Genomic DNA, 12,964 nt, shown 5'->3' with positions numbered 1-12,964 from the left:
ATCAAATATACTTTTTCTTTATAACTACTCACCCGGGCTACTCTTCTTCATTTCTTTTCTTAAGCAGTTCTAAAGCAAAGATTGTGATACCATCCTCCCCAAAACAAAATTTCCTTTTATGTCAATTTTATTGTATATTTCATTTTCTCTTACATATTTTAATCTTTGTATTAGATTCTTTAAAAATGAGGAACACCGTATTGTAATCCAAGCCGAAAGTAACAATATTTTGATAGGAATAGGAACCAAATGTTATGAAAGTATCACTCCATACAATACACAATTATGAATGTACATAACGGGTAAACGTTTAAATTTCATCCGTTTACTAAGAAGTTAATTTTCGTTATGTATTTGATATAACTTATTATTTTAACTGATGAATATGACATGATATGTATATGTACACAAGTACACTACGCGGATTTTATTATTTGAAAACTACATAATCCCGACGTTTCATTTTCATTTAAATGAATAAAACTCGCGAAAATCTTAGATCTTATTCTGTACACAAGTATTTTTACTATTTCAGCAATGTTAAGCTATTTAGAAAATTCCATCAGCAGGATTCGTTGTCGTATTTCATATTAATTAATATTCAAGTAGAAAGTATACTAGGCATAAAAATACATTGACAGAAGCAGAATTCACCTGCGACTCCTGAACGTCTTCCAAAACTTTAACCTGCACTGGATTTATATTGATTTTAACATATACTTTACTACAAAACTTTTTTAAAAGAATAGGTAATGAACATCCTCACACTATTCCTTAATTTTTTTGGTTCAGGAATTAATTTCAGATAATACTTCTTACACTTTTCAACGTCAGTTTCATTCGGTCGAGGGCTAAGAATATATATTTTTTTCTTTTATTTTTAAATTATTCTTTTTGTTTTCACTATAGTGATTATCTTATCTTGAATGAAAGGGAAGAAAAGGTAGGATTGTAATAAATGACAAATTCAGGAGATACTTATTTAAAATTCTGGTGACTTCGAACAAGTTCTTTTATTTGCAATAGGTACATTAAAAATATATTTGAACGATACAAGATCGCATCGTCATTTATTTGAACCGCCAATTTTATAATTTGTCGTTTATAGTCCGTTATCCAAACAAACTTTGTCATTTCAAAAGACAATTCCATATACTAGAACGGAAAAATCACAGTAAATTGTTTAGAGCATGTTTACTTAATTGTATTCTACTATGTGCGTCAGCCGAGCAACACGAAACTAGGTCGAATTTTATTTTTAATAGATAGATAATAGAAGGATAATACGTCAATTCCACTTATTTTAAATACAATATCAAATAAGTGGAATTGACACATCATACTTCTGACCTATGATTTCCAGAATATAAATTTGCATTAATGATCTTAAAAACATACATGATTAAAAACAATCTAGTATTTAGACACTGCTGTCTTAGTATATAAAGGAGTTGGAATAAACTAGACATCTGTGTTATTATAAAGTGTTTACTTTTATTTTTATATTTGTACTAATTCAATTATAGCGATTGACTTAAGTCTCAAGGTCATCAGTACATTGTCCCTTCGTGAGGTAGTTCCAAGAGCAAAAGGTTTCCACCTCTTCATGAGTCCAGAATGGCTTCTGTTATTCCACCAAATAACAGTAGGACATGTTCGAACATGACACCACTGATATATTAATACTTTTTGTAAAGGTTAAATAAATAACATATATATATGTATAGTGTAGTCTTTTATAAAATCATCCATAAACAATTTTTTTTTATTATTATAAAAGTTCATCAATTATTATCTTTGAGGTGCTGGACTTGGTTTTGGCATTTTTCCTAAGAGGCCCTGGATTTCTTTCTTTTCATCATAGCTTTTCCACATTTCATATAAGTTGATAATTAACCTTACTATTTCTTGGATCTGTGAAAAAGGTATTTAAAAATTAATACATTTATTGTGGCTATCATCGATAGTATTGTTACACTTTAATACCTTGTCCATGTCAACATTCAATTCGGCGAACCAAGGCTTTAAATTTTCCTTGCCTAGCATTACACATGCAATATGAAGTGCTCCTATCGCAATCTGTAAAAGAGATTTCTGAACTTAAGTACCTTTAAAAATAAACCATCAATCTTAGTTGTCATAGTATTACTCAATTACCCAAGGAATAAAGTAATGAATTCCTTACTAGTTTTTATATTGCAATATAAAATTTAAGCATTGTTTTTTTCATTATAATAACATGGAGCAAACACGACAAACATAATGTGGCCAATAACAATGACAAGTCTGAGATGATTTGATTTCAGATGGGTAATAATGATTCAAAAAAACTATAAACATTTGTAAAAGCCTCTTAAACAATGTTATTATTTATTTTAAAACAATATTAGAATATGTTTACCTGATATGGGGGATATAGTAAGCTAACATCAGTTCGTAAAGAGTCATTAACAATTCTCCAAGCATAGGTAAGAAGTTGATCATCTTGGCCAATGTCTTGAACAAAGAGTAACAGGGGTCTGTATGGTTGATATACAATCAGACAACAGTCTAAGTTCTCCAGTAAATAGAATTCACATTCCAAAATATGATTTGTTCTGTAAGGAAACTCCTGCTGACCATAAGCATAACTGAATTTATTCTTGATAACTGTTTGACATGTTGTTATTAATCTTGAATTAGAAATAACACCAAATTCTTCTACTTTTGACGCCAAAAAAACGCAGGTAGGAGCTAGAAGCAACGGATCTATGCATTTCAAGGAGTTTCTTGCATAGAATCTTTTAAAGTAAACAGTAGCGGTCGCTATTACTTGCTGACGCAATTTTAACTGTTCGCCTAATACTTGTATTATGCTAGCAAAGAAATTGAATATTTTTTGATATTCCTCTTCCGTCAATTTAGCTAAATCGTGTTGGCGATCTCGTATGAGATCTTGTTTGTCTAAAATCCATTGCTGATGGTGAGAACTTTGCCAAAAGTTTCCAGCCATCTCAGATCACTTATTATTATACAACTGCTAGTAAATAAGAAAGATTCATTTATTTTTAAAAATGCTTAAAAATTATTTCCCTATTTTTATAAACAAGGTTGATCGAGTAAGTAAATCTGTCTTTTATGATCTTATTGTCAAAATTCAAGTGTCAATATGATAAACGTACGTCAAATGCGTAAGGTATGTCAATGGCTTCATTCACACTGGAATTGTGGAATACTTTGCCAATGTCAGCGTTTTTATTTATTGAATGAATTATAATTTTGAATACTGTGAAGAAAGACAGAAAGGAGCTTGTTTAATGGAATATAAAAATTTTTGTTTTTTAAAGAGTGGTTATATTTTTATCAGCTATAAAACTATATAAATAATAATCTAGGCTACTATGTAAATTAGTAAATTGTTAACAGACACTAAAGTTTTGAGTTATACGATTTAATGAAATAAAGATTTATTGGGCTTTATTTTGGCTAGGATATTTATGATTTGGGACGTGCAGTATGACAAGAGACCATAAACGAACTATAAGGGCAGTACGCATGTACCTAAACACCTATTGACAAAAATCTTAGCAGCTCTAGTTTTTCCCTGTACCGTACAATTACCGTTTCTGCAATTACTGTCCCTTTGAACCCCATTTCATGTTTATATAGGGACGGTCTAAACTTTGAAGAAATACTGAAAATCTGGTGTTTTAATGATCAAATATTAAGTCATCAAGAATCTTTAGGAGGCGACTCAAATTATAATACCAGCATCACAATAATATATACAGACCTGATTATTATTATTTATTATATGAATTTTCAAATGATTTGACGTCACCTCCTTTATGTACTTAATGACTTTAAACTCAGAACGATGTGTAAACAAATAAATCGAAATTGCCTAATCAATATTATTGAATAAACTTTAGACTTCACATATTTTGATTTGTAGAAAAAGCCTTTAATTAATGAAAATATATTTAACAAATGCTTTAAATTATAAAAAAGTTAATTATCGTATTAACTAATGTTTCAGGGAAAATAGGAAACATGTTACTAGAATTTAAACATAAATAGCAGGGACGAAGACTAAGTATGGATATCACACGAATAAAAAAAAACATTGAAAGATTCTTGAAATCAATTTATTTGTATTCTGATATTTGAATAAATATAAATTACTTTAATACTCAATTACTGTGTGAAGATGTTTGATAAGTATTTAACTTGAAATTTAACACGCCAATTAAAGCAATTAATGTAACGTGAGCGAAGAGGTAGAATTAATTAGTTGTTCATTAGATATACTCGTATTAAGGATATGTATATTACAAAGAAGTGAACAACATTATTATTAATAAGTAACACGATTAGAAAAATTTATAAAGAGGAAGCATACAAACATGCTACCTAGTTTTTAACCAATGTGACTATTTTCCATAAACTAACAGAATATAATTAAACGAAATTTTATCGTTGACATCCTGATTTACCAATTTTTAGATAAATAAAGGGATGATACATTGTTGTTTCCTAAAGGCTACTACTAAATGTTTTTTATGATAATGCAACAGTAACAACATACATATAAATAGTTAATGGCCAGTCTTAGTAAGTGGCAGTCGCAGATAAAAAAGAAAACACAAATTTCATTTCACTTAAGCTAAGGAGTAAGACCTTATTATCTTCAGGTGACAGATATATGACACAAAAAAATGTAGATTAAAAACATTCATAAGTTATTGGTTTAATAAGAAAATAAACAGCAGTTGTGATTTATTACATTGTAAATATTGCTGTACTAATTTAAATATTTAGTATGGTTATTAATAATGTTGTAGATTTAAATTAATGTTCTGCTTTAAATGTTTTATTTGATATAAATTAGTCTTCATGTGTAACTAATAGATATAGGTAAATCGCAGACCAAAATTCTGGAAGCGAACCAAAAAGATCAAAAAGATTTAGCAAATTTATAAAATAAAGGACTTCGGATTTAAAGATCAAAAATTGTATTGAAATATAAAGATATGAAACTTTTTATAATGAAAAAAAAAATCAAGTAAAACTATTTCTGCATTTAATTCGTCTTTATATAAATTTAACGATTTAAGATGAGGCTTGTTTAAAACTCAAAACTGTTGGAGTTTTAGCATCCTAACACTATGATATCCTTTGATATTTTCTCTGCCAAACATTATGCCAAAGTACGAAATCAGTCGTCTTTATATTTATGTACCTATAATCGAAATGGTAGTGACAATCTTTACTTTTCTTTGTATCGAAATAGTCTGTAGGAAACCTTTGTTAAGAATTTATTTTTATATAAAAAGTAGTAATATACTATTTCAATTATTAAGTTATTGTTAAAATTATAAACATGTTTCACCGTATATTCGTTTTTGCCTGCATTATCGCGGTAACGAAATCCGCTGTATTTGAGACTTTTTTAAATATACGTAAGATATTTAATATACACAAAAGACATTAAAGATGTTTAAGAAACAAAAAAAAAAAAACTAAAATACAACAAAAGTTTATACTAAGCAGATTTCGTAAGTCATGATTTGTAAAATAGATGAAGTTTGTTAAAATTAACAGTTCCCAAAAATGACGTCAATTTGGGCGCCTACGATGGGCGAGTAGACATCGGGCAGGTTCCGAATATTACTGAATTGACGGATGTGGATATAAAAGCCAGCATAGACGCTCTTCGTGTGGTCGAGAGTATGCGCAGCTTGTTGCCGACAGGGATAATGACGTTCCTATTTACGAACAAGGATTTCAGACTTATTACGTAAGTATGTCAAAACAATAGTTCAAATCTATTTCGTAGTTTTAAGGATGTAATATATAAAAATCATAGGTGGGCTTTGGGAAACGATAGTTTCATAGTCCATGCATATATTTATAGATATAATTATGACGTGTGAGAATTTTCAGATCTACTGTAAGTGTACATGTTTAAAATTTAAGTTTTTTTTTTTCAGAGGACAAATGAAAATACAAGTCAAAGTGGAGGGAGCCAAAGCTTTCAAAATAAATTCCTTACAACTTCGCATGAGCACATTGAGAACTGATTTCGACTTCATGATTCCATCGCTCCATGGTCATGGTAGGCGAGAACATTTTGGTTTTCTTACATTAAGAGGGGTTGCTTATTAAATTTGTGGTAGCAAATTATGAATTGCAATCCTAAATATTAGGAATGCAGTGTCTCAACATTAAGGTCGCTTTCAGATTATGTCTTAAATAAGAATCGTCAATATTTTTAATACTTTCTATAAGTTACATAAATAATTTCATAAACATTAAATACTCTGCAATTTCTGTTGCATTTTTGAATTATTAATTTTATTTTTTTCAGTTTCATTCCACTTGGATATAAATTTAGGTGGTATCCTTCCCCTACGACTGGATGACAAAGTAAAGTAATTAATAAATTCCAAAACTTATAATAATTAACGTGATTAAGATTATCTAACGTTGGTTAACTGCTGGAAACATGAACAAGATCTCATATACAGTACCTAGTGTGGGAAAATACCTATATGTCGTTGTCAAATGAGTCAGTTTAGGGGCGAAAATTATATCATGACTTTTTGACAGTTATATTTGTAGCAGAATTTTATTCACAAAAAAAAAAAAACTTTACAAAAGGATTCATACATTTTTCTATGGAAGTATTAGATTATATTTGAAAAGTATTTAAAGATTTTTCTCATAATTCCAACTTTTTTCTTCGTTTTAAAGTGTGTATATACACATATTCAGAGGGAAAAAATGGAAACTAAATTTTAATTGATCTTCTTATTATTTTATTTAATTTATTGATAGATAATCGTCTACACATACGTTTATTTTAACGCGAGGTCTTCACTACATGAAAATGAATTAGGACGTTATTATATACTTTTAATTAGTTTCTTATGTTCTGAGTGACGTTAAGTATTGAATTTTATCACTATTTTAAATTTGGAAGATCTCTCACCAATTTTTTTTTGTTTTTTTACTAAATGACCCAGTTAGTAGTGAGTATGAGTAACAAAAAAGAAATTTAAGTCAGTAGTTATTCTTGAGATTTTATAAATCTAATATAACCTATAAAGTATGAGAAGTCCTTATATTCAACAGCTTCAATATAAAGGGAATTAGCGTGGTCGGCGCCGTAGGCACTGCGGAGGTGGATCACGAAGGAAAGAAAGTGTATCAGGTGCAAACGATGCAGGGAAAATTCCACGCAGACGCTGTTCACGTACGTTAGCATTTTTCAACGACATAAAATATTTATTTAAGTTAACATTCTATAATTTTTTCCTTTCAGTTATATTTAGGTGTTGGAAGTAAATTGATTCAAGATATTTTAAATTTCTTGAACAAATCCAAAATCCTTGATAATTCGCCGGAAGTTAAATTTATAAAGAGGCGTGTAAACGATTACTTCGCACGCATATTGAAGACAAAAGTAAACGAAGCTCTTGAGAGACTTACCTTGGCCCAAATCAAGGCTTATATTCTAGGTTAATTAGATAATGTGGAGTGCAAAATATTAAAGTCAATTATATTAGCAATAATAAAAAACTAATAATTATTTCCTTCATAAATCTTTATTTAGTATTCTTAATGACAAATGCACTCTGGCTGACATTAAGTATTGTTTTAATGAAATCACTAAGGCTCACTTTAGACAGATATTCGTTAGCTTGTGGAACAGCATAATTCCAAGTTCCGTTGACAATATCATCGTGAAAGCCATTCAAGATGGCTGCCCCTTCAGCATTCAGCACTTGGTTAATCAAGAAAGTGCTTTTCTCCAGATTAGCCTGCAATAGAAATTTTTTAATTAGAAAATATGATTAAAAAAAAAACGATAAATTGTATAACGTTCCTCATTTTAAAGAAAAATCTTTAAAATTAGGTACATTTTCTTATACCCACAATTAATAACAATTTACATTTTAATAACATTATTTATAGCTTTATTATTGTAAAAATATTAATTATACATACCTTAACTTTGCTAATGTTATACTGCAATGAAAATTTGTCAATCTTGGAACTAAAGTCATCAACACTGACAAAGCGCACTGTCGACAGAGCTACAACGTCCTTCAGTTGAATTCTATAAAACAAAAACTCATACTTTAATATAAAAAGGAAACAAGTCCTGGGATGTAAACATAGATTTGTTTAAACTTACGTCATTCCTCCTGATCCTTTTATTGGATAGAAATAATAAGCGCTTCCCTTTAGTGAATATTTGTCTGCAATAAGTTAGAAAAAAAAAATTAATGTGTTAGATCATTTTTGTATAATCTGTCCAGGAAGTAACGAATAAAAATTTAATTACCGGAATGTAGTGTCAGTATGGGTACTCTGATTTGAGCCGTCAATGTCATGCTATCTTTACTTTGCGTTACAGTAATTTTCTCTAAAGAGAATGTATCGAGCCCCGTCAGCTGCATTTTGGCAATGCTAAACGTTATTCTGTAATTTTTTTTATTAATAACACAAATTCATAGTCGGTACATGTAGGTTTTGAGTTACATAAATTAATATCCTGTATTTTTTATCGATCGTTATTCAAAACTCGTTGCTCTTATGTATCCATTTATCACTTGCATGATAACTGTATATTTATATTTCGGACCTTAAAAACGGTTTATTTTTTTACCCTTAGAATTTCGTATACAAAAATTACAGAATAAGCAATATATTACATATGATTAACGGTTCTTAAAAAAAGTAAACATTTAAATAAGTTCGCATACACACATATTTAAGATATGATCCACCTGTATCAAAATAGTTACAACCACTAAAAGTTCATCCGTTAACATTCTTCTTTAGATAATGTTGAGAATTCATTCAAATTAATATTGTTCAGGTAAACAAAATGGAGTTCTTAACTTTGAGTTAGAAATCTTTACACGTTAAATGTCCATTTTAAATTACTTTTTTTAAAGCCTCAGATAAAAATTATCGATTAACCTTCATTTAAATATGAATATTCTTGTGTTTCAGTTAATCGTATCCGAAGACAACGTTACTGGAATAGGTGTTAATGTTTTATTTTTAATACGCTATGAAAATCGGTTTTGTTTATTAAAAAAATTAATAATATACTTACTTAATTCCATTATCATTATAAAAACCGTCAATACCATCGATATCTATCGTTTTAATAGAGGGAAGTTGAAAAAGATTTGTCTGTACAGGTCCTTCGCGCCATTTCATTAACAGTACTGAAACCTCTTCTTCAAGCTCATTGGACGCTGATTGAATAAATTATATTAATGTATTTATGGGTGCCACCAAAAAAAACCGTAAACTTTGTATTCGAAAATAATCTATTATTGAAATAAAACTAAAATTTTCCGATTTACTACCAGTATTTAATTATTTTGACTACATACTCCCAATGTTTCGGTTACTTTGCAGCAACCGTGATCACGGTTGGAATGGGTCGGGAGTTTGTAGCTAAAATAATTAAAAACGCGTATTAATCCCAGAATTTTAGTTTTATTTCATTGAATTCTCGCCAAAGACATATCTCATTATCACCTGTTATTATATTGTTTTGTTATATTTGTTTTCAAGAATTGGTTGACATATTTATACCTAAATCATAAACATCACCATTAATATAGGTAAACAAAAAAATACTTACGTTTTACACTGTCTCCATTAGTAGTGACTACTGATAAAAATATAACTATAAAAAAGATACCGAAAATTCTAATATGCATTTTACAGTAACTGCTTCACGTTAGTCGTTACTCAGAAATGTAGAGGAAAGCCGTACTTTTAAAGCTATTCCTATTTATATATGCACCATTATGTTACGATTACGATATTTACATAGCTTAAACGGAATGTCCTTTTCGGTAATCCTGCCAGACGTAATAATAACTTGCTATCAAAAGGTTTTATTACTCCCGTACGCATCGCGGTACTCGTTACAAGAGTTATATGGACGATGATAAAATGTTTTACCATTTACAAACTCGGTTTTATCAAAGATTTTATAAATTAAACAAACCTGTCCAATATCTGGTCAAGGGTAATTGTGGTAATAAGACTGAATAGCTGTCTTTAATAACATCAAGATAAATAACAACATGACAAAGAATTTTAGTCTTAACTGTTTGATATACAAGCAGACGCCCGTTTCGGTTGACCTGATTACTCATCTTATTAAAGCTAATTTAACTCTGTATTCGCGAGAATAATATATGTTTAGAGCATACATATATGTATGTTTCACTGGAGCTACCAAAGTAAGTTTAAATTATTTCAAAATCTTTCAGGAATGAAGGTCAAGGCTAAACACAGTATTCATATAGAATACATTGGTTTTTGCGAATGTTTCGGCTAATCTCTAAATAAGAGCTATTAAATTCATTTTTAGCGTGATATGTTTCCTATGAATATAGTTTCACTCATCCCGTATTCATCATGAGTGAACTAAAAACATTTCAATTTTATTAGAATTTAATATCAGTGAGGTTAAATATAACTTTCAAATGATAGGCATATTATTTCAAATATATTATTCAGATACCGTCAATCAAATTTTTATAATTTATACGATGATATTTTCAAATATACGGAAAAACCATTAAATCCGCGGTTCCGTAGGTTCAGGTAAAAAATAGAAATCTTCAGGTAAAATATATTGGAATCCTTTGGAATTGAAAATAAAATGGAAAAATCGAAGTAAGCCTGGGACTTTATTACTTTCAAAAGATTATTTTTTTTCCTTTCCAACAGAATACGCGAAAAGAGAACATATAAGTAGAAAAATCTAAGAATAAAATTCACAAAACTTATTTTCATATTTATTCCGCAATCCGTTCAGAGAATAAAAAGTATTTTGCAATTAGTATAATTGTTTAAAATATATTATAAATTGTATTACTTATAAATCAATATTTTATAAGTAGGAATAGAAATAATAATGCATATTTTAAAGGACGATACATTTATTTAGTAATAATTTTTTTGAAATAATAACTGGAGGAAATTAAACTGGTAAATCAAAGAGGATCGAATGCTTCATTGTCAATTACACAGTGGTTGATGATGAGAGAAACATGTGCAAACGTCACTTTCAAATTCTAGGTCTCAGATGTCAAGTAAAATGTCAATTGTCAATGTGAACGTGAACATAAATAGAAAAACCGAAGCAGCCGCTAAATTAACCAAAGCTAATATAATGCGCTCAAAATCTGGGGACTTGTAAATTAGGTCGAAAATAGACTCATACCTTCTAACATACTATAGAATCATTGAATAAAAGATATAAAGATTTGCATTGACTTAGTATTGAAATTGCGTTCATACAAAAATGGTCAACCGAAATAAACTTCGAGAAGTTTACAACGACCTCAAGAAAGTGCTTACATGGAATTATTTAAAAGGAATTATAGTAAATCCGTCTCAGTTGCACGTAGGCTGTTTCCTTATATTAATTGCTGAATTAATAATAAACATACTGGTAGTGGAAAGAGTGCCTTATACTGAAATAGATTGGAAAGCTTATATGCAAGAATGTGAAGGATTTCTAAATGGAACCCTCGATTACAGTAAACTTCGTGGTGACACTGGCCCATTGGTGTACCCTGCAGGTTTCGTCTACATCTATTCTATGTTCTATTTTCTCACTAACCATGGTACTAATATAAAACTTGCTCAATATATATTTATTTTCATCTATCTTTTGTTATTAACTTTAGTCTTAAGAATTTATAGGAAAACTCGGAAAGTGCCTCCATATGTATTAGTAATAACAATTTTAACTTCATATAGAATACATTCAATCCATATTTTACGTATGTTTAATGACCCTGTTGCTGTTCTGTTTCTGTATGCATCCCTTAATTTCTTTCTAGATTCGAAATGGTATTTAGGTAGTCTCTTTTACAGTTTAGCTGTTTCTATAAAGATGAATATACTTCTTTATGCCCCAGCACTACTTTTCTTTTATCTAGTTAACCTAGGGCTAAAAGGAACAATACAGCAGTTACTACTGTGTGGAGTAATACAATTAGTATTAGGGATGCCATTTTTACTAGTAGCTCCTATAGCATACATTAAGGGTAGTTTTGACCTGGGTAGAGTATTTAACCACACTTGGACTGTTAACTATAGATTTTTAGACATAAAAACATTTGAGAGTAAATTCTTTCATTTAACATTGTTAGGTATTCACATGATGCTTTTAATTTTATGTTTACCAATGTGTATAAAGTATTTTCAAAGTTATTGCCGGTTGAAGTATGTACAAAGACAGGTACAGCCCCAAATTGATGCCAAAAACAGAGAAAATAAGAAAAGAGCAAAGTTGAGAAAAGACATCAAAAGTAACTTGAATCAACCTGACGAAATTCTTTCTAAAGAACAAGAAGCATTCCTTAATTCTTTTGAAGCTATGCTAAAAAATTCATCACAAAAAAGCAAACAAGACAAAGTGATCAAAGAACATGAAAAGGAAAAACATTTTAGTATTAATTTTGATATCTTATCTCAACTGTTCATTCTTCCAATGTTTTTAGTTAATTTTATAGGTATTGTATGTGCTAGAAGTCTGCATTATCAATTCTATTCATGGTATTTCCATACTTTACCTTATTTATTATGGTGTACTAATTATTCTGTTATTGTAAGATTCTTAATATTAGCATTAATAGAGCTATGTTGGAATACTTATCCTAGTACAGATATCACAAGTGCACTTCTACATGTATGTCATATCAGCATATTGTATGGAGTTTATAAGAAAATGGCTATAGAATTAAACATTACGTCAAAACTAACATAGATATGTGAAACTATGAATTAATATTTGTTTTAAAACGCAATGTTGTCAAATGTTTATAAAAGTTTATCACGAAAGTGGTCTTATTATTTTTTATACACCTTCTTATTCATTAACATTGATTGGATGAACGGTACTTATTAAAAAGCAATAACTTTATTT

The 12,964-nt window shown here is 29.3% G+C and overlaps 4 protein-coding genes across 6 annotated transcripts; 2 read left to right on the top strand and 2 right to left on the bottom strand.

The window, feature by feature from the left end:
* Positions 1-1,472: 1,472 nt before the first annotated feature.
* On the bottom strand, positions 1,473-3,132 carry LOC116768716 (cyclin-C). Its single transcript, XM_032659515.2, has 3 exons — positions 2,402-3,132; positions 1,987-2,079; positions 1,473-1,914 (listed from the first exon to the last, which is right to left on the bottom strand). The coding sequence occupies exons 1-3, from the start codon at positions 2,990-2,992 to the stop codon at positions 1,792-1,794; spliced, it is 807 nt and encodes a 268-aa protein (XP_032515406.1). The 5' UTR covers positions 2,993-3,132; the 3' UTR covers positions 1,473-1,791.
* A 2,225-nt stretch (positions 3,133-5,357) lies between these two features.
* Positions 5,358-7,586, top strand: LOC116769372 (uncharacterized). Its single transcript, XM_061526787.1, has 6 exons — positions 5,358-5,401; positions 5,584-5,779; positions 5,973-6,097; positions 6,350-6,413; positions 7,117-7,237; positions 7,307-7,586. The coding sequence occupies exons 2-6, from the start codon at positions 5,712-5,714 to the stop codon at positions 7,505-7,507; spliced, it is 579 nt and encodes a 192-aa protein (XP_061382771.1). The 5' UTR covers positions 5,358-5,401; positions 5,584-5,711; the 3' UTR covers positions 7,508-7,586.
* On the bottom strand, positions 7,571-10,190 carry LOC116769357 (uncharacterized). Of its 3 annotated transcripts, XM_061526786.1 has the most exons (7): positions 10,025-10,160; positions 9,653-9,875; positions 9,113-9,257; positions 8,333-8,469; positions 8,183-8,246; positions 7,993-8,104; positions 7,571-7,805 (listed from the first exon to the last, which is right to left on the bottom strand). In XM_061526786.1, the coding sequence occupies exons 2-7, from the start codon at positions 9,729-9,731 to the stop codon at positions 7,590-7,592; spliced, it is 753 nt and encodes a 250-aa protein (XP_061382770.1). In that variant the 5' UTR covers positions 9,732-9,875; positions 10,025-10,160; the 3' UTR covers positions 7,571-7,589. The 3 variants fall into 3 exon arrangements, with proteins under 3 accessions (XP_061382770.1, XP_061382769.1, XP_032516318.2); XM_061526785.1 differs by lacking the exon at positions 9,653-9,875 and having other exon boundaries at positions 10,025-10,190; XM_032660427.2 differs by having other exon boundaries at positions 9,653-10,158.
* A 917-nt stretch (positions 10,191-11,107) lies between these two features.
* On the top strand, positions 11,108-12,879 carry LOC116768470 (lethal(2)neighbour of Tid protein). Its single transcript, XM_032659207.2, has one exon. The coding sequence runs from the start codon at positions 11,333-11,335 to the stop codon at positions 12,803-12,805; it is 1,473 nt and encodes a 490-aa protein (XP_032515098.2). The 5' UTR covers positions 11,108-11,332; the 3' UTR covers positions 12,806-12,879.
* Positions 12,880-12,964: the final 85 nt, after the last annotated feature.

The sequence above is a fragment of the Danaus plexippus genome (genome assembly GCF_018135715.1).
Source record: "Danaus plexippus chromosome 3 unlocalized genomic scaffold, MEX_DaPlex mxdp_25, whole genome shotgun sequence".
NCBI classification, from domain to species: domain Eukaryota; kingdom Metazoa; phylum Arthropoda; class Insecta; order Lepidoptera; family Nymphalidae; genus Danaus; species Danaus plexippus.
The sequence above is the reverse complement of the archived record's forward strand: the minus strand, read 5'-3'. Positions and strand labels throughout refer to the sequence as shown.

Coding starts and splice junctions, on each gene's coding strand:
- LOC116769372 (XM_061526787.1), top strand. CDS start 5,712: ATGCGCAGCTTGTTGCCGACAGGGATAATGACGTTCCTATTTACGAAC. Junction 6,098..6,349: donor TCCATCGCTCCATGGTCATG/GTAGGCGAGAAC, acceptor TATTTTTTTCAG/TTTCATTCCACTTGGATATA. Junction 6,414..7,116: donor CGACTGGATGACAAAGTAAA/GTAATTAATAAA, acceptor TATATTCAACAG/CTTCAATATAAAGGGAATTA.
- LOC116769357 (XM_061526785.1), bottom strand. CDS start 10,175: ATGAGTAATCAGGTCAACCGAAACGGGCGTCTGCTTGTATATCAAACA. Junction 8,470..9,112: donor TATAATGATAATGGAATTAA/GTAAGTATATTA, acceptor AAAAAATTACAG/AATAACGTTTAGCATTGCCA. Junction 8,105..8,182: donor AAAGGATCAGGAGGAATGAC/GTAAGTTTAAAC, acceptor TTTGTTTTATAG/AATTCAACTGAAGGACGTTG.
- LOC116768470 (XM_032659207.2), top strand. CDS start 11,333: ATGGTCAACCGAAATAAACTTCGAGAAGTTTACAACGACCTCAAGAAA.
- LOC116768716 (XM_032659515.2), bottom strand. CDS start 2,992: ATGGCTGGAAACTTTTGGCAAAGTTCTCACCATCAGCAATGGATTTTA. Junction 2,080..2,401: donor TACTATATCCCCCATATCAG/GTAAACATATTC, acceptor TCTCTTTTACAG/ATTGCGATAGGAGCACTTCA. Junction 1,915..1,986: donor TGAATGTTGACATGGACAAG/GTATTAAAGTGT, acceptor CCTTTTTCACAG/ATCCAAGAAATAGTAAGGTT.